General features: G+C 52.3%; 5 protein-coding genes across 5 annotated transcripts; 1 reads left to right on the top strand and 4 right to left on the bottom strand.

Moving 5' to 3' along the window:
* The first annotated feature begins 3,080 nt into the window (after window positions 1–3,080).
* BO86DRAFT_193408 (uncharacterized protein) lies at window positions 3,081–3,944 on the top strand. Its single transcript, XM_025666692.1, has one exon. The coding sequence runs from the start codon at window positions 3,398–3,400 to the stop codon at window positions 3,875–3,877; it is 480 nt and encodes a 159-aa protein (XP_025524166.1). The 5' UTR covers window positions 3,081–3,397; the 3' UTR covers window positions 3,878–3,944.
* A 3,853-nt stretch (window positions 3,945–7,797) lies between these two features.
* On the bottom strand, window positions 7,798–9,258 carry BO86DRAFT_321255 (oleate delta-12 desaturase odeA; the record flags this gene model as incomplete). Its single annotated transcript, XM_025668337.1, has 2 exons — window positions 7,798–8,204; window positions 8,262–9,258. The coding sequence occupies 2 exons, from the start codon at window positions 9,256–9,258 to the stop codon at window positions 7,798–7,800; spliced, it is 1,404 nt and encodes a 467-aa protein (XP_025524165.1).
* A 2,556-nt stretch (window positions 9,259–11,814) lies between these two features.
* On the bottom strand, window positions 11,815–12,577 carry BO86DRAFT_193392 (uncharacterized protein). Its single transcript, XM_025666691.1, has 2 exons — window positions 12,454–12,577; window positions 11,815–12,342 (listed from the first exon to the last, which is right to left on the bottom strand). Exons 1-2 carry the CDS (start codon window positions 12,481–12,483, stop codon window positions 12,028–12,030), a joined length of 345 nt encoding a protein of 114 aa, XP_025524164.1. The 5' UTR covers window positions 12,484–12,577; the 3' UTR covers window positions 11,815–12,027.
* Window positions 12,578–12,672: 95 nt separating this feature from the next.
* Window positions 12,673–17,362, bottom strand: BO86DRAFT_412499 (putative TMEM1 family protein; the record flags this gene model as incomplete). The annotated part of the gene is made up of 4 exons (XM_025674655.1): window positions 17,178–17,362; window positions 14,560–17,105; window positions 13,425–14,504; window positions 12,673–13,356 (listed from the first exon to the last, which is right to left on the bottom strand). The coding sequence occupies exons 1-4, from the start codon at window positions 17,215–17,217 to the stop codon at window positions 12,673–12,675; spliced, it is 4,350 nt and encodes a 1,449-aa protein (XP_025524163.1). The 5' UTR covers window positions 17,218–17,362.
* A 381-nt stretch (window positions 17,363–17,743) lies between these two features.
* On the bottom strand, window positions 17,744–22,429 carry BO86DRAFT_193228 (putative membrane-tethered transcription factor (SPT23)). The gene is made up of 4 exons (XM_025666690.1): window positions 21,543–22,429; window positions 20,599–21,488; window positions 18,030–20,529; window positions 17,744–17,978 (listed from the first exon to the last, which is right to left on the bottom strand). The coding sequence occupies exons 1-4, from the start codon at window positions 22,251–22,253 to the stop codon at window positions 17,847–17,849; spliced, it is 4,233 nt and encodes a 1,410-aa protein (XP_025524162.1). The 5' UTR covers window positions 22,254–22,429; the 3' UTR covers window positions 17,744–17,846.
* Window positions 22,430–25,735: the final 3,306 nt, after the last annotated feature.

The raw sequence follows: 25,735 nt of genomic DNA, 5'->3' as shown, positions 1-25,735 counted from the left end.
TGATCCAGGATCCTTGATCCAAGGTCTCTGATCCTTGATCCTTGCCATGGTCCTTCAGGCAATCTACGCTGTTGCAGTCTAGCCCTGCACCAACCATATCACGCCCCACTTTTCTCCTTCAGAGTTCGGGATGTAGGCATCGGCTCGAGGCTCCATCATCTTACTCATACGTACTCCGTACTGTGTCGTCCACAGAGAAAGATGTCTAAGAGTCGGACTCTCGTGCCACTCTCCGTACGGAGTACGTACCCAAACAAAGGCGGCGGTTGAGTGCCAGGTGGAACAGTGGAAACGCTGGAAAAGTTTCAACCCGCCCCACTTGAACGGTCCGCACCGAATAGAGCGGCCCCATTTCAACCACTTGGAGTGGCACTGCTCTTGACACTCACTTTTCCGAGCTGGCAACCCTTACTGAGTACTCAAGTACTTAGGTACTAGGTGCCCTATGTGATCGATATCCACCGGACAGTTGTCAGATATAGTGCAGAGTCATTTCACATGGCAATCTAACCAGAAGTCCAGGTCCTCTTACTAAGCTAAAGTAAACGCCCTATAAATTGTGTATATCACATCGTCACAAACACCGTCTGTTCGGGCCCACTTTAATTGCAGAATAACGGTGAATGATTCCTCGTGTGTCTGACATGTTGATACTGCTTAGGCGCTTAGACATTTAGGCAAATGCCAGATTCATCCGGAGCTGTCGTCTAGAAAGGGGCTTGCCCCGGACAATCGTGAAGCCATTCTGTCAGTGCTCGCGGACGCGCCGTGAGGGATCGACTTCAGGGGGCACCATCCCCTTAAAGTCTCAGGAGAGTTCCCAGAGAGCAAGAGACTAGTGGTCCGTACTCCGTAGATCATGAGTAAATGCAGCGTACGTGCGCAGTACAGCTTCCGAGTGTCTTCTCGATCAGCTCTGAGTCAGGAACTCAGGTCTATCACACTTCCCGAGGCATGAGATGACGTTAACGACTAGGGAGGATCTTCGTACCGCATTTGTCCGTCACTATACATGAATTATATCCTTCACCGACGACCGGTGTAGGGGGTTACAGAAAGCAAACATCTTATGCAGTTGCTGCTCAGCACCCTGTTCACCCCTTCTTTACCCAAATGATCTTGATAGTCCCGTTTTAGGTTTATGACTCCAACAAGTTGCTTGGAACTATTCAGCGAGGGATCGGCCAGTATCCAGAGTGTCGGGTCTTGCCAACATGGAATCCCCCGTCAATTTGCATAGGCTACGTGTATCCTAGTCGATTTCCAGCACTTGGGGAGGTAAGGTAGGGGTCGAATAATCATGGAGTCATCGGCGCACAAAGAAAAAATGATCGTACGGAACCCTCCAATCGCTTCTCATGATCGGGACGATCAGGTTGTGACCACCCTGGCATCGATTCGTCTCATGATGCTGTCACCAGAGATGAAGGCCGTGACTCGCCAGCGAGCCATTTCAATTCCCATCCCCTCCCCAGATTGCCAATCCGATCCCATGATCTTGCATCCTTCCCTCGCAGGCCTATTCATCCTTTGTCCCTGTGTCCAAGGATTTCCGAGCGGCCATAATCGGTCCAGAGCTATAGACAAGCTCTCAAGAGCGAGTAAGCCCGCAACTCAGAGGGTCCTGTATCCTTATCACCGATCAAACCCCAGGCTTCTCTCCGGCGACCGGGAACAGCAACTAGAGTGCTGTATGCACATCCGGTGGACTCGAGGCGCGATTGGCCTGTGGTAAATGTCCGACTTTCTCCAAAGGGCCTGATTTTACCTCCAGCCTGTGCGACCGCGAGGATGCTGTGCTGCTGTGCTGCCACTGACGCGACCACCATTCGTTGTAGAGGCCACCGTCTACAATTGCCTCCTGCGACACCGCAAGCTTTCTTTCACCGGCCGCTCTCTCTTCACTGTTGCGGGTCTTGCGAATGCTACCAGACTGCAAAAGGGTGTAGGGGAGGGGTTCCAGCCCATAGGCAGTCCTTGTTGACTCGCCATACAGCATAAGTTATGCACATCGGCAAAGCGGCAGCAGTCCTGTAGGAAACCGGTTTTTGCGCTCGCTTGCCCCTAATAGAGAACCGTCCTAAGTATTGTCCGTTCAAGTTCGCAACTACTGCAGCTCATTCACACCCGAAACAATTTTGCGCGCAGATCTTCGTCTCAGATGAAGACAACAAAAGGAGGAAACCTTTTGTGGTGAGCGGTAGGTAGCGCTCATACCGGTCTAAATCATGACGTACAAAAATAGCTGGCTGATCCTAATAAGCAATGCTGCGTACGGGGTCGATAGTCCAGATACTAGACCACGGTACTCCGTACAAGATAGTTGAATCCCCTAGCCTATCTATCTAGCGGGGGAAGAGTGACAATCCTACTGTGTTTAACAGACAGTAGTCGGCCCCATCCAACCCACAATTAGAAGGCTAAGGAGCCATCATGCTGCTGTCAGATTATTCAGCACGAAACTACTTCGTAATAGTCGGGACACTAGTCTCATTATGTTCTAGCCGACCGTTTTTTCGCCAGGGTAGCTTTTCCTTGAGAACTCGACAGATCCAGTTTCAAATGTGATGTATCCATCCGCGCTGCTGCTCGTATTTTTTTCTTCAAGAGGGAGACAAAAGAGATCGAACAGGATCTGGCCTCGAATCTGGGCCGATCGCTGTGATTCGTTTCCTCCCCGTCTCTGCCTTTACAGCGCGGGGAGGGGGTCCCCTGGACGATGCATGCATTATCGTGTCATAGCTTGTGTCTGTGCGTTTTGATGACCCTCTTTTCTTATGGGACAGATTATCACCAACGTCATCTGCCTCATTTTACCTAAGCTTGTTACTTACTCAGTATTGATTGAAACTTCCTATTTGGCGATTAACAGACCTGAATGATGCATTATCTTTCGTTGAGTCTCCATTTCATGGGACTTGACAATTTGTGCCAAATGACTGCGGAGGTATTTCCATACAGCAAGTGCCTTGGTAGACGTGACTAAGGCGAACGCACATGTCAGCTATGCCATTCCTCGTCTGCTAGACTGGCCGGCCATGCGCACGGTGTACTCGCAAGTCCGTGAGGTTCTACCCCGTAATTTGTGCATCCCACCCCATCCTCGCCCTTCGCCTCCATCGTTGCATTCAGAGAAAACAAACAAAAAGTAGGGCCAACGAACTGCGATCTAGGGCGAGGTTTCCATAAAAAGCTCCCGTGAAACACGACCGCGTCATGTCTGCCCCATATCTATATCCCGGGCCAATATCTCCAGACCAATATTCTCCAGACCAATATTCTCCGGGTTGGTCTTCCTTGCTTCAACCCCCAGGGAGAGAGGAAGCCTTAGTCTTACCGGGAACACTTTCCGATCTCGAGAAGAGTTAATGCTCCCCTCGCACAAGTCGTCCGTGCGATGATCCATCCACCTTTCATAACATCATGCATTCGACTTGCGATCCATGACTGTCGACACTCATCCGTCTATCCTCGAAGGTCCCTGCACCATCGAACGAAAGATAGTCATCGACCCAGGATATGGATGATGCATCATGTCCAATCCTGCTATCAAGAATGCCGCTGGGACTTGGGTGACTGGATGAGCGTTGTGATGATCCTAGTTTCAGCTGTCCCGGACTGCTGTCCGTCCCGTACTGGAATACGAGGACAGCTGTGCTTTCCAAGGTCGCACCAATCTGCTCGTCGGGGAATTTTTTCTTCCATGTTGCACGGCCAGCAAACCATCTCCCACTCGGCGTCGATGCCGCCAGCCGTTGCTTTTCCGGAAGGCACCTGTGCCGGGAGACCAAGATTATCGGGTCGATATCTGCATAAAGTCGTCTTGAAGGAGGCTCGAAGAAGGCCAAGCGCATGCCCAGACACACGGAGCTTTTAGTCATGAGGCTCTTGGTAGAGGCGTTTTTTTTTTCAGGCTAAGTTACCACACCACAACCCGCTGAAAAGGGTATATTGGTCGTGAGCCTCACTGGTAGATCTTCCTGTACTGATATTGCGCCGAATGTTGGAAGCCTACCACGATCCCTCTAAAGATTTTCCACATAGCTGCAGATAATAGATTGGGAGCACAGCACAGTCAATGACCACCTTGGACTGTTCCATATGATGTTGGCCTTGACTCGAATGAACCAATGTGTCATCAAATGCTGCTATACTGTGCCCATTCCTGTTCGGGGACTGGGCAGAAAATAGAAACAAGGAGCAGAGAATGCTCGTGACTATGTATAGCAAGTCTAGAGTACCGAAAGAGAAACTCAGAAAGTAATTCAGTTGATAAATTCGCGACTCATAATTCATATCATAGATCTAGATGTGTTGATCCCAATTGGGAAGACTAATTAGTGATGGCGCACGTGCGGCCGCGTCCTCTCCGCGTCGCCGCCACGGAACCACGGCGATCGCTGAGTTGATGGCGGGCAGCTTCAACCTCTGCTTCATCCGGTTTTCTCACGCTTATGGATCTTTTGTCAGTCCTCCCGGACTTTCCAACCAAACGGTACTCCCATATTCTCCCTCCTCTCGAGCGGAATCACATCACCACCGTCGATCTCATTACCCTCGACACCCTCGAGATTGCCAAACGCGCCCACGTCCCCGCAGCCGACGTTCGCCGATTGTCCACTCAGGTCATCCGAGCGCTTCATCACGATGTCGGATTCGAAGAGATCAAAGGCCCCGACACGGAAGAGCCAGCCTCCAGCCTCAGTGAGGATCTCCCTGTCGCCCCAGGCCCAGCCAGCACGCTAGATCTGTCGCAATGGACTGCGATCAGCACGCTCGACCCTACCTTAGACGCACTGCTCGACGGAGGGATACCGACTCGCTACGTGACCGAAGTGACGGGTGAGAGGTGCGTGTATTGGCTTGTCCCACTCCTGCATATGCGCATTCAGAAGGCATGAAAGGACTAACGTAGACTGCAGTGGAAGCGGCAAGACGCAGTTCCTCCTCACTCTCCTTTTGGCCGTCCAGCTGCCTATCCCCCGGGGCCTGGCGAAGAATGCGATCTACATCTCGACCGAAGCTCCTCTATCGACACTGCGACTGTCTCAGCTCATCGCATACCACCCCTACCTCTGTGGGCTCCCCAAAGACCAAGCCCCCTCCCTCGAAAGGGTCCTGTCCATCAATGCGATGGACCTCGAGAGCCAAGATCATATCCTCAACTACCAACTTCCTGTCGCGATCAAGCGCTACAACGTGGGACTGGTGGTCATCGACTCCATCACCTCCAACTACAGAGCCGAGCACTCCTCCCACAACCTATCAGGGCTCTCCACCCGGTCCGGCGAACTCACCAAACTGGGCCAATTGTTGCGCAACCTCGCCGTGGCCGAAGACATAGCCGTTGTCGTCGCCAATCAAGTCTCGGATCGCATCGATAGCGACACACCATCGAATCTCTTCCGTCCCGGTATTGCTACCGCATACTCATCTGCACCCTCTACCCAACAACCACAGCAACAACGAATACCGCGAACCGAAGCCGGGGCAGGTGGGGGAGCACTATCACCCCTTCCCCGCAATTCCTGGGCTGCCGAAACCAGCAACGTAGACCTCACTCCCATGAATCACCACCACAGCAAAATGATGTTCGCACCGTCCTCTCAGCCTCCATTCTCCTCCTCGCCGTTCCCCCTCGCAGACGACGAGCCTCAGCAGCAACAGCAGCAGCAACAGTTCGACGGCTCGTACCTCATCGGGAACCCTGTCCGCAACGAGATCCTGAGTCTCGTGCACCAGCAACGCTTCTTCACGGGGTGGGGCGACACCCCGCAGTCTTTGTTTCCGGGCTATGACCCGGGGCTGTGGAGGTCGACCTCCAAAACTCCAACGCTGGGGCTGGTGTGGTCGACGCAAATCGCATGTCGGATCGCCTTGAAGAAGGAGACTCGCGCATTAGGAGTCTTTGACTTCGAGGGCGCCTACGATGATGAGGAGCTGTCTGGTTATCGGGATGCCTCGCAGGCAATCGAAGCCTCTGATCAGATTATTGGACCCACCAACACCAAGAGTGAGCACGAAGTGGCTTTGTTGGACACCACCACCACCACCACCACCACCACCACCACCACCACCACAGCAACAACAACAGGCACAAGCCAGGAAGAAGAACCGAAGGCGGAAATCGCCAATTCCGACTCCGACACCGAAGATCTCGAGCCATCAGACGATGCAGCATTGAAGGATGAGCAACCAGCAACCGTAGTCCCCAATCCAGCTCCATCCTCCGCTCCCCACCAACCGAACACCCCACCAGACACACAACCACTGGAATCTCCATCAACCGTCCCAAACCCTCAAGCCCCAGCTGCACCCTCTCCAGCCGACCCGAACCCTCCAACAACCCAGCACCACCTCCCCTCAACGCAACGCACAACCCCGCAAACCGTCCGCCGAACCTTCAAGGTAGTCTTCGCCCCTTGGACCGGCGGAGGAGGGCAAGGGGACATCCACAACCCGCGAGACGACCAAGAACCCCAGCCTCAACAACCAACCACTCAAGAAGAAGTCGAAATCGAGATCTGGAAGGGGGGTATCCGAGGCTGTTCTCCGTCTTCCTGAGCTCAAAAACATCGGATCTAACCGGCAGCATCACACCTGTATATGGGCCCCTCCTGTTCATAAACATAACCTCACATATCCAAATTGGTTGGATCCCACAGAAGCATGATCCTAATTGCGATAGACCCATACCTACCCATTGAGTATCCCCACATACTCATTGCATATCCCCCACCATCCAAAGAACCATCCCATCACCATGAAACAAAATAACCCCCAACCCCAATCAATAAGCAGACCTAGCCTCCCCGAAAAGAGTCCAGGAAGAGTACTGTACATCACACTTATACAACTTCAGGAACCGCATCCATGATCCATGCCTCATGCCACACCTCATTTAGGACTAGCGCCGCACCCCTCTTCTCCAGACTATCCGGCACGGGCGGAAGCCCGCGGACGGGGGATGGGGGAAAACGTTAGGTTTATTTTTATTTTTAAAGGAATAAAGGATTTTGGTTCCAACTTCCAATAATAAGACCCCCCCCTGCACCCCCTCTTTCTTCCCCCCGCGACCCAGACTTTCGGTTCACCACCATCGATGCTTTTGCCCCGCTGAGACGGGCGGCTCTGGATCAGGAATCTTCAAGGTTGTGCAATGCCGGTCTAGAATGCCAGGCCAGGCCATGCCAACCCAACAGATCTTGATCTGGTCTCCACTCTACCTACTGAGTGACGAAGTTCTACTCAAAAAATGCTGGTTTGGCCATTGCCGTGTCATATGGCGACGACGGATGCTATTGTGCAACCTAGAGCTCGGAGCTGATCACGATGTACGAGGGGTAACAGGGCGGATAAATATGCTAACCATTGAACGATGCAGACATTATTCTATTGAGCTCAAAAGTCATACACGAGATGATGAGTGATGAGGACATCTGGAAGGGGATAAAAAGTAGGAAAATGGCTCCCAAGATATTGATAACGGCCAGTTGAGAAAGAATGGGTGTTTTGCTTTTGTGTTTTTTCTTTTACAACAATCCAACAATCACAATTAACCCGACCCCGCCTGCTCCCACTTCCACTCCAAATACGCCTTCAGCGCTCGAATGACGATCGATCAACTCGCAGCAGATACTCTATGACGAGTGCTGGTCATATCGTGGCCAATTCGATCCTGCGAGAGCACCACGGAAAAAAAATTCGAACAAGACAGAAATGACACAATCCCCCCTAATCGAGAGAATTGAGGGCATAAAAACCGACGCGCGTTCTATGTGTTGACCGAGAACAGATCTATTGGGCAACCTTGGCGGGGGGAACACCAATGCCGTTGGTGTTACGGTAGAACATGACACCGGCACTCTCGCCCTCGGCGCCCTCGGTGGGCTCAACCCACTGGCAGATACGGGAGCTGGTCCAGAGGGCCTTGAAGAAACCAGTCCATCCGGTGTGGGCCTCGGTACGGTAGTGGTTGCCCATGACCTTCTGGATGGCCTCGCTAGCCTCATCGGCGTTGTAGAAGGGGATCGTGCTGACATAGTGGTGGAGAACGTGAGTCTCGATGATGCCGTGGAAGATGTGACGGCCAACGAAGCCGAAGTCACGGTCGATAGTGGCGCCAGCACCACGGACAAAGTTCCAGACATCGGGGTGGTAGTGGGGGAGAGTGGGATCAGTGTGCTGGAGGTAGGTGATGGCAACTAGGGATCGAGGTTAGCCGTCATCTAACCAAGAAAAACAGGGAAGCGAAAACTTACCGAGCCAGTGGTTCACCCAGAGGTAGGGAATGCCGTACCAAACCAGAAGGTTCATCCAGCCAAACTTGGAGCCAACCAGGTACAAAACGGTTCCGGTGATGGCAAGACCGAGGTCACTCAGGAAAATGAGCTTGGCGTCCTTGGCCTCGTACAGGGGGCTGGAGGGGTTGAAGTGGTTGACACCACCGAAGTAACCGTTCTTCTTGCCCTTGCCGCGACCCTCGGGCTGGCGCTCGTGGTTGTTGTGGCCGGTGACGTTGGTGAGGAGGTACATAGGCCATCCGAACAGCTGCTGGAGGACCAGGTTGAGAGCAGTCAGGATGGGAGTCTCCTCCATCAGCTCATTCAGCTCGTGGACGGCCCTGCCGACGCGAGTAGCAAACTCTGAGCGGGTCTTGGGGACGAAGACCATGTCGCGGGCAAGGTTACCAGTAGCCTTGTGGTGCTTTCCGTGGGAGATCTTCCAGGAGAAGTAAGGCACCAGGAGAGCAGAGTGCAAGACCCAGCCAACGGTGTCGTTCAGAACCTTGGACGGGGAGAAAGCCTGGTGTCCACACTCGTGAGCCAGAACCCAGACACCGGTTCCGAGCAGACCCTGCACGACGGTGTAAAGGGCCCATAAAGCGGTACGGATGGGCGTGGAGGGGATGTTCTCCGGGGTCACATAGTTGTGGAAGACATAGAAGACGGTGGCCAAGCAGAACAAGTCGCGGGCGACATATGACAGACTGGTCAAGGCCTTGCGCTCATAGCAGTGGGCGGGGATGGCATCACGGAGCTGCTTTATGGTGAAATCCGGGATCTTGAACTCATTGCCATAGGTATCCAGCATCTTGCTGCGAGCCTCCGCCTCGGAGGCCAGCGAGGACAGAGAGGTGGTCGAAGGAGACTGGCGAGGGCTGTCCATCGGAGAAGGAGCGATGGAGCTGGCCACCGAAGAGTCGGTGGTGGGGTTGCGGTGCAGCGCAACGCGCTTAGGGAGAGCCGTGGAGGACATGTTGACTTTTCGGTCCTGTGGTGAATCTGCAAGCGCTAGACAAGACTTCAACAGGAGGTTAGCAAACCTAGCTACCCGATATGTTGTGACCTTATCGCATTCCTGGGAACAGGCCACCAAGGGATTCATCTCTCTAACTCACCAATTGGTCGAAGCAGTGCTCGGAGAAGATGAGAGCCGAGATGCACTGGACGGAAGGGGTTCCCACACAACGAAAAGCGACCAGGTCGGGGGACTGACAGCAAGGCAGGGGACAGTGAGAGGGACCTGACTGATCACCTCAGGAAAGCCTTTCGTCGACTTAGGGGGGGAGGAGGGATAGGATGAGGAGAAGAGGAGCGTGAGGAGGGAATGAAGAACGACAGAGGGAAGAAGGCGAGAAAGACGTGATAATAAGGTGTTCAACACAGAACCCGGGGGAGGGAGGAGGGGAGCGCGGCGAACCAGGGAGGGAGGGAAAAAAAAAACAATCGGAAGGGAAGAAGGCAAAAAAGGGTAATTTGCAAAAGGAAGACAAAAAAAAAAAGAAAGAAGGTAAGGGAAGAGAGGCAAGAGACAACAATCTTTTTTTTTTCAAGTGAGAGAATAATAATCTGACTTCTTTCTACCAGCATCCAGCATCCAGAACGAACCTCGAACCCGAACCGAACAGAACAATCGCCGCCCCCTGGCCCTTGTAACACTTTGGTACGGGGGATCTCCCGCTTGAAATTTTTGCATCAGTTGGGACAACCAGTATTGGTCAGATCGGTTGGGAGTCCACCTGGCCCGTTACCACTGCTGGTATTTTGCAATCCCTCTCTCTATTGCCAAATTTGCCTCGCATTGCTCCGTGCACTTTCACTTTCCCATGTGCATAGCGGCCACCTTGGCCCCATTGTTATCGTCCGAGACGGCACATTAGACTGCTAGCTCCTGGCTCCATTTTGTGCTGTGGATGCTCATTGCTCACTCACAACTTCACAAGGATTTGCTGAAAGTCGATCTTGACAATCTTGTTTGTGCACGAATGCCGAGGTTGGAGCTGAGCCTATCATTCTGGCTGTGCATGCTTAGATGCATCTCCATGCATGGTCTGCTGTGATGAACGCGCCGCGCCTCACAGTCTTGAACTCTCTGATAACCACAGCCTGAGCCTACTGCTACTTACTGTACGGAGTACGATACGCCGAGGTGGTTGATGAGACAGAGCTCTCGCCACCTCGGGTCCGATAAGGCTGAGTAGAGAGAGGAAGTCTGACTAATGGTCGTACGATTGGCGGTGGCTGAAGCTGTCCTGACCTGGAAAGGGTTCTCCATTCTCGCCTCTGCAGGTGTTTTGTTTACCGTTCACCGTTCACCGCAAACCCCATGCAGTCGCCGTGTGATGTGGATTGTGGAGAGAAGGGAAGATGCGAATGAGATGGGGTTGGGGGTTCACCACTGATCGAGGAATTTTCCATGTGGCCGGCCGGCATCTGCAGAGTTGCAAAAATACCACTGACATTACCAGGGACCGAGAACCGGGGAGGGAGTGGACTCTTCACCGCCCCACTGGGTCCAATGAAAATCATCCTACAGAATTTTGGCTTCTCAACAATCTTGGCGCCGTCTTTTTTTGGTCTTTTCTTTTTTCTTTTTTTTGTTGCTCAGCTTCAGCAAAGAAAACAAAGCAAGCATCCGCCACCACTAGCTGAAAGGCCATTGACTCCTTGAGTGGTATCGCCATCCGTCTGATTCGTCTTCATGATCCGAGCTTCCATTTTTTGTCATGTTGTCATCTTGAAACAGACACCTGAATAAAGGGCAAAGGGGGGGGGGGTGATGAGGGAGAAATAATCAACCCGGAGATGACTCGGTTGGAGGCTTATCAAACTTATCAGGCCTGGCCTCTTGATTGTATCCCCCCAACAAGGATCCCCATCTCACATGCCACTCGGAAAACCCATCCCGACTTTTCCCTGTCTGGGTGATTTGCAATGGATACCAGCGGTCATCTTCACCATGGCCATGATCATCACTCTCACTCACCACCAATCTCATCTCAGCACGACTCATGCTCAGCTCAAATCACGAGTAACTCAGATCAACTCAGCTTACCCCGTAGTCTCGGCTACTTCTTGTTTGAAGAGAGAAAACCCAGCTACCTCGCATGCTACGCACTGCTCATACTCCTACTTCCATCTACGGAGCAATGCAATTGAAACAAACATTGCCCACCAGGCGAGCAAAAGACACACACAGTGTGAAGAACTACGGAGTCAATCTGAAAGTGCTGGTCAGCCAGCTCCCCCCAAAGCAAAGTGGATCACTTCGCGCTTCCATTTGGCTTCCACCACTGTCAGCGAGGAGCCTGATCTCTAAGAGCTCTGATTGGTCCCTGCCGAGGAGAAGATTGAAGATTGCCGCTCCTGAGTCGAGCTCCCGAGTCCTCACTCAGCTGCATCTTGCCACCGTCGCTGCGAACGCTTCACCCTGCTGTGTACGCCGTAAAGTGTACGGTGTACAGTACACAACCACTGACAAGGAATACAGTCAAGCAAAGCAGCACATGTGATAAGAGCCGAAGGAGCCTCATACTATGGCGTTGTGTTCAACATGATGCGAACAATGCTGAATGACGGCAACATCATCTCCCAACAACTATAAAACTAAAGTATAAGTAAACCACACACCAAGGTCACCAGATCTCAAATCCCCCAATAAATCCCATGGAGTATGGAGTATGAAGCCGAAATGACCTGAGTCCGGAACTCGTCTATACCGAAACACCCAATTCACTACAGTAAGTCATGTGTCAACGGTGCTCGAGTAAAGTGTGCCAGCAAAAAAAGAAAAAAAAAATCCCTGCATGTCAAAAACTTCTGTTGGGGCACCCCATCGATTTTGTTGAGATTCTCCAGAAGGCCCCCCCTGGTGGGGCTTTTCTTCCCGGGGGGTGGTTGGATCGGGTCGGAGCAAAGAAAACCACCAAAAAAAAAAAAGAAAAAGAAACGAACGAATCACGCCCGAGGAATGGACGGGCTTGTCAGTCGATTGCGTGGTGCTGATTTGATGGGGAAAGAGGGGGCTTGCGCGCGCCGGCGGCGGCGCTTCTCGGGGGTGCTAAACTGTATTTTTTTAGTTTATTCATTGGCGTGGTTCAAGTGGTTTTTTTCCCGGTTTTCGAGTTTTCTTTTCTGTCGGGGTGGTAATTTAATTCTGGGGGGCATTTACCTGAATTTTGGAACTTCGGGGTTTCGCCATGTTGTGAAATTTTCAAACATGTGAGTGAGTGCGCCGAGTAGTATGCTGCTGATATCTGCTGAGTACGGAGACCTATTCTAAGCTGAAAGGGCGGTTATGTCTCTGAATATATGTATGAATGTATCTCTATATGTTTATACAGACGAATCATAGGGCCAGGACCCCCCTTTTCAAACATTCTCTGCAAGTCTATGTACTCGTACTCTTCGCAGATTGATGGAGTCGCTCGGAATCGACCAACCATGCGCCGCCATGGCTGCCGCCCGATAGGGAAAGGCTGACCGTCGTCGTCCGCAGATCGGGTAGGACCAACACCGTCTCCCCGTGGTTACGGTAATCTACCTCACAAGGAATGGGTCGTCGTTGTAGCTGGCTCGTGGCTGGCGCGGGATCTGCTGCTGCTGCTGCTGCCGCCCCTCCAGTCGAGGGCTGCGGTGGCGGCGGGGCTCCCGACGACGAGGGCGACGGTGGTACAAAGCTTCTAATCTCTAGCCCGGGGAGGAGAAGGTGGCCAGCCTTCTGGGGTAGGAGCATGATCGCAAATGTCTTAGTCTCCCCCTCATCGGCGGTAAAGTTTCCGCGACGTCGGCCGCCGATCAACCACGAGTCGGGGTTGCCATGAAGCTCATATGTAAATTCGAGCGATCCATCGGCCTGCTCGCGTTGTTCGGCTGAGCACCAGTGCCGAGTGTGATGGATAGTGAGTTCGGCGGCGATCATTTGGCCAACGGCGGCGTGTCGATGTTGGCCCGTCAGGTTAGTGAGGCGAAGCTCGGCTGTATGGACAACTGGGATCTCAGGAATATCAACCGGAATGACAATGTGTCTCTTAGGCACGGTGGGCGACGCTGGCAGACGAATCACCGGGTGGTTCTGTGTGCGTGTATGTCAGTATACTTGAATGCGAGGGAAGCACGGCCAATGCGCTAGCTGCTTCTCACCTTGTGCCAATCCTTGAGCCACGTTTTCAGTCCGTCCAGTGGCTCCTTCAGCGCGCCCAGTAATCCTTCCCATCGAGCATTTGCATACCCCAACGTTTCCACCTCACGCACCAGGCCAACAATCTCCATGTCGGAGGTTGACAGTTCGGTGCGGAATGCATCAACAATATGCGACGTAAGCAACGTGCTGTATGGGTGGAAATCACTAGCCATGATGCTAGAGTGGAATGTCTTTTCCACGGCATCCATGCACTCATCATCCACGCACGTGAAATCAACACTCAGTCGGAGTGAGCGTCTGGAACCAGGGGAGGAGACATTCTCCTGCTTCCGTCGAATTTTGTATATTAAGGAGGCGGGCTGCTTGGGAAAGACATCTAGCGCCACAGAGTCGCCAATGCTTGATTGCACCTCGTAGGCATTCGAACTAGGGATGTTGCATCTCAAGATTCGAAGAGGGATCATCAGGGCCGGGCTGATTGTAAACCGGGAAAACAGCACGTCGTTCTTGAAAATATCCTGCACGTTGACGCTGATTGGCAAACCTGAATTAATGTTGTGAATGGAAGAGTATGAAAACGACCCACTGCCCGTTTCATAGGTCACCTCTGCTCTTGCGGATAAGATCGGATGATGCTCCTCCACCGTGTAAGGGATCCGGAGTCGAACAAATGATTTTGGCTTCAGTTCGTTAAACTCAATGGTGCCTAAATCGCCGTTGGCCTTGATTTGAATCTCGCCTTCGACCAACTCTGCCTCCGAGATTCTCAGTCGCAGACCAGCAGTGGCTGGCCTTACGCGCAGGGTGCCTGTTTTGATATCGTTCCATCCGCTGTTGAGTTCCAGCTCCAGCGTCCGCATTTCTTGCAGGTTGACAAGATGCGGGGAAACGATCCTTGCCTGCAGGCCGTCCGGTGGAGGAAAGCAATAAATGTAAGGGCGGCTGTCTTCCTCCTCGGCCTCTATTGCCTCTCTGAACCCAATCGGCAGGGATGCATTTCTTCCACCCGCTAATGTAAAGATGAGGTTTTTCACACGTATCTCGATGCGGTCCACAAAGTATTTCCCTTGCAGCGAAATCTTTTCATGGTCAGCATACTGGAATGAGAGCTGGACATAATTAGATTATACTCACCGATGAATCTACAAGCACCTTCGTCGAGGACGACTTGATGGTCATCCCTGTTGGCATCTCTAACCAGTGCTCGTTGCTCTGAGGACCAAGGGCGCTGACTAGCCGCAACTTGAGTGAATTGATTTCAATCCGCTTGCCGAGAAGAAACCTCAAGGCAAGCTGTAACTGAAACCCATCCTTGTCTCCATAATGGATAATGGTCGGCTGGACTTTAAGGTCACCAAAGAAATCGGTCATCGGTGCAAACACTTCTTTGTTCAAGGCCCCGGAGGCCTTGAAAAGCTCATCAACATATTCAGAGACCAAGGCGTTCTCGGCGAAGATGTGCGAGGCATCTAGTGTCTTTTGACGGCGTGACAGGTTTGACTCTGTCCAAGCGGCAAACTTGGCGAGAAGGCGCAGAATTGTGCGGACATATTCCTCGCTACGTTCCAGCTCTTTCAGGCAACGTGCGTACATTTCCAGCATGACGCCCTCCAAAACAGCCCAATGTTTGTTGCCATAGAACGGAGTCAACTGGTGGAAATACGAGGCAGCCGCGCCATAGTCGCTTAGCCGATACCGTAGGAGAGCCATATCGGCGAGTGCGGCGTGGGCTGAGTTGGTGCGATTAGCAGCAATATGGTGCCGATACATCTGGTCCGTCAGGTCTTCAAAGTGCATTCGAAAAGCTGTCCTTGAGCGAAGGGCGATTCTCAATCCGGGAAAATTGATACCACAGAGATATCTTGGCTCCGACGCATCTTTCGTGGATTCCGGCGATTCATCATCCAGGCTGACCTCAGCCATGTCGTTTTCTGCATTGTTCTCGTCATCGAATAGTAATCGATCTTCATTCCACTTCTCCTTCCAACCGTATCTGCCAGATACTCCTTCCAAGGCCCGTCGAGCCATGAGGTATAGGTCTCCCCTCCCCGAAGCCAACTGCTCGGAACCAGTTTTGGGGGTAGGTTTCGGGACCTCCAAGCCCGGTCGGGCATAAATCGAGAGGCTCTCGGATGACATGACTTCCGATGTTCCCGGGCGTGAAGAACGAGCGGCAGAAGAGTTCATGAGCGAGCTAGTACGTTTAGGAAGTTCCCCTGTGACTTCGGCGGAACTGGAAGTCCCCGATTCCCTGTTCGCGATGTGGCAGGTAGTCTCCGGAAGTGTCAAAGCCGGCGTGAAGGTCTGAGAGAGGATCTGAGAAGCAGCAGCATAAACCCACGACGACACCATATTGTCGATCACCTCTTGCTTTGCGGCACTGCTGTCCACCTCAGCCAAGCCCGTCTGAAGATCAGACCTCAGTGTTCGTGCCGCGAGACTGATAAACTCATTTGCCCTGTCACAGATCTGAGAAAGCAGCATCAAGTTCTCAGCCTTCGTGGCTTTCTTCGCCTGCTTCTTGTTCCCGTGCGGTTCGAGACTGGCCAAAGATGGCGCCCTGGCTGCCCGGAGGAGCAAAGTGACCTGTCGGGAGAAAACATACGTGCGGAAGTCGAAAATCGAGATGTTACTTGCCAAGATCATCTCCCGATAGGGCTTTTTGTTCGAGTCGATGGGAAAGTCCCCCGACTCAAGGTTGGGAACTGGTTCTGGCTCGGCCGGATCTTCATCCTTCGGCACAGCGTCACCCGCCGACTCCAGTGCCTGTTTTGCTGTATCCTGCCAGTCCTTGCTGTGGGTAAGGAAAGCACTACCATGCTGTGCCCCGGCGCCCTCCAATTGCTCATGGATCGCGGTATCCAAGCCAACGGCGAGTTCATCGTAGCCCAGCAGGGCGTCTTCGAACAACCCGACATTCTCGAAGCCCCTCGCGAGTCCCTCTTTGAGTATGAAGAAAGTGCAGAAGTTCCATCCCGGCAAGCTGCGCTGCGAGTCCTTCTCCTTGATATCCTCCTCATACTGTGCTACGCGGAGGTCAAACGACGACAAGATCGCGTTCTTCATCTTCTCCACAAAGTCCTCGACCTGGTCGGCCAGTTCCGGCGGCTTGACGACGCTTCCTGGCTTGGGCAGACGGATCTGCGCCACGCGATCAAGGGCGGACTTGGATGCGCCATTGAAATCAGCCCGGACCTTCTCCAGGACCGTGGTGGTGGTGCGTCCCCATTTCGAGGCCGGAGCAACTTTCTCGGCGCTCTCCCCATCCTGCACGACGTGTAAGATGAGCCAATCGAAGGCATCATGCTTCTCTTGGCTGGTTGTGGTGGCGTTGGACAGTGAGGTAGAGGCGTGAGACTTGATCCAATCCCGCAGCGCCCTCCGCGCCGTAGCTTTGTAGGTATCGTTGTCGTCGCATCGGAGAAGGAAGATCTTCAGGTACGGCGTTTGTCGCAGGCCAGGTATCTGGTGCCGACGATGTGTCACGGCGGTGCCGGTCGTATCGGTGGAGGTCTTTTGCTCGTCCGCTTCATGCTGGGCGGGAACGAATCCGATCCGGAGGGACTCAATGGATCGAACAGGGCGGGTTGGTGATTTCCAGTGGAGATTTTTGAGCGGGAGTTTTTCTGCGAGGACAGATTGGACGTCGGGGAAGAGCCCGGAGGGATCCGTATACTCGACTGCCGAAAGCGAGGTGAAAAGTGAGCAGCGTGTAGCACAAGTACTTCGAGCGGGAAACGGGGCTCATTTACCGGTGACACTGCTCGAGCCCCCCTGCGGTGATGGGTCCATGGTGTCCCTAGCACTATTCGGACGAAGGTAACCGGCTTGGAAATAGCATACCGCCTGAGCAGCTAAGGAAATAAAGATCTTCGATCTCCCTTTTCAGAAGGGTACGGGGGAAGGAAAAAGGAATTGGATGCAATGACGAGACAGGAAGTGTGATTGTGATGATGCTGATGATGATGATGATGATGGGGGGCGGATGTTGGCCGCAAGACCGCCGTTCCGCCTTTCCACCTTTCCGCCTTTTGGTTCCCCAGCCGGCATCTCTTGGCATTCCAGGGCCCGATAACTTCACATCTATACATCTATACCATATTTAGGTAATGGTTATGCATCATTGTGTTCCATTACATCTATAAAAGAATGAGTAAAATCGCCCAGAAACTAATATCTCTGTACAGGGCCCATGTAAATCGACAAGGCTTGTGAATATGATGAACAAGGCATCAGGAACAACCAGGTGGAATAGAAATAGACCCATCATATCCCGTCATTATATAAAAAAACATCACACACGCAAGCAAACAAGGGTTGACAAATGCTCGTTATAGTACCAGTCCAGTGGACGTAACGCCCCAGCTCAAATAAAGGGTAAGAAACAAGTCAAAAAGATGTTAGTAAAAGGATGGTGGTGTTCAAGAACCGACTTCTAGAACGCGCTGTGCATAGCGAGATTTGAGGAATTCGTAGCCGCTGTAGATTCCTTCCCAAATTCCCGGAACATAGCTCCGGACCCAGGCACCGATTACCAGAAGTAGGAGAGGGATCTGAGGAAAATTAGCATTGAATAAAAAGAGGACTGGAAGGTTGAGACTTACCCAGATGAAGTAAAGGTTGCGATCATTTCCAAGACCCTTCATTCTCCGTGCCTGCTGTTCTCGAAGATGCTTCTGCTGTTCGCGGGAGATCACGTTGCGACCGATCCGAATGTCTTTGAGCTCTTCGCTGTCCGCTTTGGTCAGAACAGCCTCTGAGGTGCTGGCCTGAGCCTCGAAATGCTGATCAAGGGCAGCCTCTGTAGCCGCTTGCAACATGCTGGCCTTTTTCAGACGTGCCGCTTCATCCCCTCCGACTTGGTTCTCTTTGTGTGGATAAAGCTCTTCATAGGAAGGTAGCTCCGCCGTGGTTGGTGCTGAACTGTCGGGAGCCGAGCTGCCGGTAAGCATATCCCACCAGCCATCCTTAGACGAGCGTGAAGTGCTTGGCCTGTGCGGGACTAAATTGGTGATGCGACGCATGGCCTGATAGTCGGGCAAGGCGGGCATCGGCGGCAGAGCAGGTAGGTTGGGAAAGGCGTTGGCCACACTTTGCTGGAACTGGTTGATTTGGGTTTGGAGTTGATTGCGCCAAGCAAGTAGAGCAGCTGGGGGAGAAAATGGCCTCGCATCCTCCGCTTGAGGTGGCTGTTCAGGCGCAGGGACTGGCCCTGGTCGATCATGATGCAGACTGGACCGTCGCGACATCGTAAATTCGATCTCGTCCTCTTCATCATCCTCATCGTCAGAATCATCTACAGCATGATCAAAGGAGCCAGATGCCGAGGAGGATTCCCAAAGGGAGTGCAAGGATGCAGAACTGTGTCTGCGGCGCGAAGACGACAGTGAGCCAACGCTGCGTGAGCGGTGGCGGGCGGGGATGAGGGCAGCTTGATGCGCGGGTAATGTGGTCGCCAGATCTGCGGGTGTATATCCCCGTATGCTGCGAGCAGTGGTCTCGGCCCCCGCAAGGCGCAGCCGCTGGACAATGTGTGCATGGCCGCTCAAAGCTGCCAGATGCATTGGGGTATTTCCCGAATTGTCTTGCACATCGGGGTTGGCACCTCGTGCAAGGAGTCCAGCAACAAATCTCGTGAGTCCCAGGGACGACGCAAAATGGAGCAGCGTCTGGCCTGTCGCCGAGCGAGAGTTGTACCTGGGTGGACGAGGGCTATCGTCGAGGTCGACAAATTCGAGATAAGTCAACATCTTCGAATCAAGATCGCTCAGTTTACCCTGCGATTCATACCCAGGCACTTGTCGCTGATGTCCACTTGAGTTCCCTTGGAAATCCTTTGGAACATTGAAAACACTCTTCATGTCACTGCCCATGATCTGCTGAGCCGTTTGGAATGCATCTGCTTGACTGCCGAGCTTCTGTCCCAGGATTCCAAGAGCCAGTCGGTACATCTGCAGCTCACGGTCATCCACATAACGGAAGAACTGCTGCTGCTTCGGCATCAGAGGTTGAGGGGTTTGAATTTGACCAAATGTGGGATGTTCGTGCTTGAACACCACAGGCACCATTCCAGGCTGCAGTGCAGGAGGGGTCAAGCAATTCAGACACTTGTCGCCCCAAAATGTGGTGGTAGTGGCAAGGGTGTCACCGAATACAACTTCCATGCCAGGGTAGAAGCCGCTTCCAAGCAGAGTAACCTCAGTACCTCCAGTGATGGAACCCTCGGCGGGGACGACCTTATGAATGACTGAGGGCAGCCGGTTGCCGGCATTGTTGAGCGGTGGCCACATAGGAGCAGACGTGTGTGGAGCGAGGGACAGATTGAAGGACTGGTCGTGGAAGCTGTTCCTAGAGCCGCCTGGAGTACCGGGACGACTGGGCTGGGCGGAGTTCGGTGCAGACATTAACTGCTGCTGGATAAAACTGTCCAGGCTTTGTTGTTGCGGTGCTGTACTCAGGAACGGATTGTTGTCCCCGCTGTTCGGAGTTGGAGGGCTATTGGGAAATTGGTTGGACATGGCGGAAGAGGTCACGAACGGCCTTTCCACTGGTGACGCAAATCCGCGGGCCCCTGAGAACTGTGGTTCGCTACTGGGCGCTGCGGAGTTGGAAATATTAGTTGATGACTGCGTATTCTCCAACTTGGTCATAGTAAGCTCTGAGGGAAGTCTTCCCGAGTTACTATGCTTGCGTCGTTTGCTCATTGGACCTTGAAAGTCATTCGGCGAGGTCTGCCTCGAGAGACTGCGCGGTGTTTGCGAGTTTGACGTTGTGCCGTTGGCCGACGATTGATGAATTGAAAAGGAGCCAGAAGGCAACTGATACTGCGAATTGAACCGTTGCTGCAGTCCCTGCAAGTCGGTCGCTGAAGCCGTTTGATTAGACTGTTGTACAGAAGCTGGCGCTTTCCCTGTCTCCACACTAGGACTCGAGGGAAAGACACCAACGCCTGGCAATTGGGTTCCATCCGGCAAAGAGGGTGAGGGACCTGGAGCTGGCGGAGCTGGAGGAGCATGGGTTTTGTGGTCGTCCGTGATCATGATTGAGTTTGTGATCGCCTGAGCGATTACATTGTCTTTATGATCTTTGACGGTGAAGATGACCCTAAAACGGAAAATGTCAGTCCGTGTGACCAGAAACAAATCAATAGCAAGTACGAAAAGGCGGCCGTACTGAAACCCAAGCTTCTCATTCTGATGCCTGCAATAACATGCTATTCGCATCGGTAGTTCAACCTGCATAGCCCCGGCCGGAATGTTCAGGATTTGACCATCTCCGTAGCCAGGTATGGCGTTTTTCGAGGGCTCTGTCCAGTCCTTAATCTCGTTGGTATTGAAGACGATGACTCGCTTCTCCTCGTCCTTCTGGAACAGTTCGTCTTCCTCCGGCTTCCTTTGCTTCTTCCGAAACGCCCGTTTTCGTTCACGCTGTATACAACCAGGGCAGATCTTGACCTCTCCTCCATCTAATGGTTTGTCCTCCTCTTGAGTGTCATCGGCAGCACGTGGGCTGGAGCTAGAGGACCGGTATCGAGTTTCGCCTCTTGCTCTAGCAAAAGCTTTCTTGAGCTTGTCCTGTTCGTGCATTGCGCTAGTACAGACAAGGCTTGTGTGGAGCTCCACAATCTCCGGAGAACGTTCGATGGTGGGCGGCGCCAGAAATTTGGGCTTTGAAATTGTGTGACTAGGCAGGCGTACTTTCTTCACGCCGGTCGGCAACGGGAAAAGCGTCAGTCTGATGGGAATCTGTGTTTCCACGCGCGACTTGAGCGATGTGGGGTGGACAGTCAGAATGTGACGCTGTGTTGGTTCCGGTTTCATGAAGCTTGGAGAAGGGGACGGCGCGAAGTTGACGCCAAAAGGAAAGCTATTTGGTCCGAAATTCAGATTCGAGCTCATTGGAGAGCCATTCATGTTGATGCCACCAAAGCTTTCCTCCAAGATCGATGACGGAGAATGACCGCCCCATGGACCCAACGTAGACTTTCCCTGACTGATACTTCGGGATACTGAGAAGGGAGATGCTTCCTTGGTACTCCGAGGAAAGAAGGCCGTGCCAGGAATCTGCACACCAGGGGGTCAGTTCGTTACAATCGCAAACATAGGGTAAAAACCTACCGGAGACGCAGATTTCCTAGCTGAAGCGCCCGACGTACTTCGCAATTGTGACTTGGGTTTCCTCGTATATTTCGGCTGCGGCGTCGTCTCGGATTTTAGAGGACTTGGGCTACTGGCGGCACTCTCAAAGTCAAAGGCTGCATCCATGGCCTTATTACTTGATTCAAGGTCTGCGTCTGCATGAAACGGGCCGTCCATATTCGGAAGAGAAAGATCCAGACCAAAAAGCGATTCCTCCTTGACCGACGCGAGATCCGGGTTCATCCAATCCTCCGTTGTGTAGCCAAAGGGCATTATCGTGTTTTCGCTATGTACTGCCGATGCAGAAGACGTTACGGACGGGTTCCGAAGATGATTCCGTGGTGACTCAGAAGACGAACTTGGTGTTGAACCATCCGGGGACTCGGCGGGGGACTCGGCGGAGACCACGTTGAATTGTCGCATTGCATCTTGTTCTTGATATGAGTGTTTCAGCGATAGTTCAGACGGCGACAAGCATGTTGGCTCTGAGTCGCGGCTCTGGCGGGTAGAAGGGGCGTGAGAGAAGAGGTCGTCAAAATCCCTGCCCGCACCTTCGGACGAAACCTGTAACCTTGCAGAGTCCAAGAAGTCCATATCTGTGTCTTGATAAGGGTTACCCATTTCGTCGTCGACTACGACAGGTTCCAGAAAAGGGAAAGCAGGTGAAGAGACAGCCTCTGCCGATCCCATCCTTCAATCCTCACAATAGCCCGCAGGTGACCAGGAGGGAAACGCCGATGATCCTCCTTAACAAGCCTCGCAGGCTGCTTCCAGGCTAAGCCTTGCCTTGACACCCTAATCCAACTCTGAATGAAACCAAGAGCGTGAGATTGTCGGGGAGTGACTGGGGCTGAACTGGTGCCGCAGTAGGCGGGCGCACTCAATAATTGTCGACGAACGAGCGGTATCACGAATACATCCGTAGTAGAGACCAGGCTGGGCGACTAAACTCTGGAAAGGCTTGCTGTAGGATATCAAAATTCTGGCCAACCAGAGGAGGGAGGAAGCGTATGACTCTGTGAAGGGAGAGACGGCTTGAGCGATTAAAGGCAATTGTCGTAGTAGGGGGGTGAGAGCGGAGGCGGAGGCGCGGCCGCGGGAAAGGGGAGGAAAATCAGAGCGACGGTCAGAGTTAGCGAGGAGAAAATGTTTGAGAGGACAGTCGTGCCCAAGATGGGTCGCAAGAAGTGACAGATAATTAAGTAATTAAGAGAAGAGGCTAACAAGAATAGTGATCGACCACGGAAGGCCCCGTAGATAAGGCAAACCTGGAGACTGTGGGAAGGAAAGGGAGGGGGGGGGGGGGGGTGAGAGTGAGATGTGGGTGTGGATGTGTAGGTACGGTAAAGAGAGGGAAGGGGAGAGAGGAGGCGTGATATGAATTGTCTACCTAGTACTTTCTGCCTGCCAGACTCCGTGGTTATCGACTGAGTTTTGTTCAGTGCCACTGCCACTCATCAGCCCTTTCATACCTTGGCGGTGAGACTGGCAATATTACACTAATCCCAATCCAGGAATTGAACGGCCAGGAACCGGAGTAACTAGGCCGCCGAGTTCTAATTGGGCGGAAGGGAGGCAGGCTGGGCCGGGGCAATAATTCTCGCCAGCCAAAACGGATTGAACCATGCGCGGTGTACCATAGTTCCAAGCTCCGGAATTGCCTAAGCCTGACTATACTAGATACCTCTTCTACCTGTTATATCAGTGTCCAGGCGCTGTTCCTTAACACATAAATATCATCTCCTCAAAAGAGTGGGATGTAAATGGCCAGTCCATAATAAGTTCCAAGCCTGCCAATCTGACATGGAGGTGGCGTACATGATGGATGGTGTGCTCACCGAGAAAGATCATCCATCCATCCCGCAATCCCTTCCCGGTGTGGAATGGACAGTCCATATCTGGATATGGACTAAGTTAAGTGTATTGCAACTTGGAAAATGACATGTTTCCGAGATACTGGTCCCTCGCTAGCTTAGTACTACGTAGTAGTGTTCAGGTTCAAACCACAGGAATATGCCTCTTCGCAGCTCGGATTCCCTACAGGGAAGAAGAGCTTGTACTACACAGGTGACCTCACGATCGGCGCTTTGTGCACTTCTCACAAATCTGATCAAAGTCTCAGTCCAGAATAGCATTCTTGCACCGGGAGTGGTAGGAGACATTGACCGATTAAAGAGAAAAAAACTCCTTCAGCTCTGTCTCATCAAATTGAATCTAGTGGGGTGAATTGCGAGTAGGATGCTTCTGACGAACTAATGAACTGCGCTATCGCCTGTCAAACATCGAAACTGCTGACGCAGCCAAGAAAAAGTGCAAACGAGCGAAAACGCTCCGGGCCATCCGGTGTGCCAGTCCCCTTGACATTTATCGGTCTAGATTGCGTTCTGCGGAGATGATAAGATGAAAACGATCGCAGGCAAGCCAGGCCTTTGAGGGACACTGCGCAGCTAATCATAGGGCGTTTATTGTTATCATGACGCATTAGCAGCTCATGTCCGCGGAAAGCCCCTCACCAACCGGTGCCAGCTGCACGTAAGTCCAGCCCTAGATGGACGGCGCCTATCGCTGTCGTAGACGTGGTAGGATAGTCAGGCTGCATTGGTCGGGTTCTAGAACCGGTCCGCTTGTTAGGTTAGGTCTGTGGTGAGAAAATAGTATACATCTGGCAGTAACTTCCTCTACCAACTTCTCAGTGCAATTTCACCGGGATGGCCACTCTCGGGCTGCATAGTGATACAGTACTGAGGTTGAGATTCGAGAATCCTTTATTGTCTTTGATTAATGTTGAACCGCATGCCTTTGATCATATGTGCCGATATACTCAGTAGGTTGCACTCAGGGACAAGTCAAGATCCAGGAGTAGAGCTAGCATTGCGGTTAGCGCTAGAAGTGCTAGCCATTGCTGGATAAAGTGAATGTCTTGATGAAAATATATTGTACCAACCAAGCAGCAGGTGATGATAAGTATCACACCATTCTTGAATGCTGGGATGTATTTCCTCCACTAAAAAGAGATATGTTGTCGAGAAAGATTCTTGTTCCAGATGAGGCAAAACAATACAAAACTATAAATTGCGATTGAAAGCATCCGCTGCCTGGCAAATGGTGTGGCGGCAACAGAACGTACATTTTAATCTGTGATTATATCCCACGACCTTCTTCTAGTGAGAGCCAGAGGCGTACGCTCTATTTGTAGAGCCAATGGTTATCATGCGTCATAAGCCGGTCCCCGCGGTGTACAAGATCTGAAGCTGCAGGGGCATATGTAGAATGGCCATACTGTCTCACCTTACTCCGAAGATCTCTTGAGTGTCACAAATGGGGAGCGCATGACCACATGGTAGATGCAGAGCAACCTGCTACAATTGTTAACCATGATCAGAGCAAACAATGCATGTTTGTAGAGGGAAATACTATGTGCAGTACGACCGTCCTTGCACACGTAAATATAGGCAGCGGAGGGTCACACATTGAGCGCTTGATTATCCTTCGCCCCATCTCAACTACAACCGAAGCTACGATCGTATCGCAGATCATCATGAGAAGTGATAGTCGTACGAAAAGTTTGCAGTTCCTGCTCATATGCAGCTCAAAAAGTCGTTGGAAGAAAGTGGCCAAGGCATTTTTCATTTCTCGCTGTGCGATGTCCGGCGCTTAAGAATCCTATGGATTCAGGCTCAATGTAGGGAGACAGGCTCACAGTTGTCCTCGGTAAAACTGTGCGAATGAGACATTTAGCCTTCCACGAAGAAACAAGCATCCTCACGTCGTTCAGAAAAAGCTTGGTAGGCTGGAATGAAGACTACAGAGCACACAGCCTAAGCCAGGGCTGATGTCTCGCCCGAAAAGTGTTTCAAATATGCATCTTCAGATCCACTTGTAGGAGAGTGCAAACGAGATGGGTGGGTAAGGCACCGATCGGACCCACGATGGTATCATGGTAGGGGTGGTTACTTTGTATAGAAGACGTTTCAAGCTGCTAGCAACCCGTGCATGTCGCATGACCCTGCATCAAGCCGTAGACCCTGCGCTATTACCCTCATATCCAAATTCACTCGCACAAACCAAGCATCTGAATGATACTTTCTTTAGAGATGAGGCTGGATGTTGCATGGCAAGAACGACGGGCGCGGAACGTATCCGAAAAGACCTGAGATGCCAACCTCCAGCTC

Source organism: Aspergillus japonicus (genome assembly GCF_003184785.1).
Source record: "Aspergillus japonicus CBS 114.51 unplaced genomic scaffold BO86scaffold_60, whole genome shotgun sequence".
NCBI classification, from domain to species: domain Eukaryota; kingdom Fungi; phylum Ascomycota; class Eurotiomycetes; order Eurotiales; family Aspergillaceae; genus Aspergillus; species Aspergillus japonicus.
The sequence above is the reverse complement of the archived record's forward strand: the minus strand, read 5'-3'. Positions and strand labels throughout refer to the sequence as shown.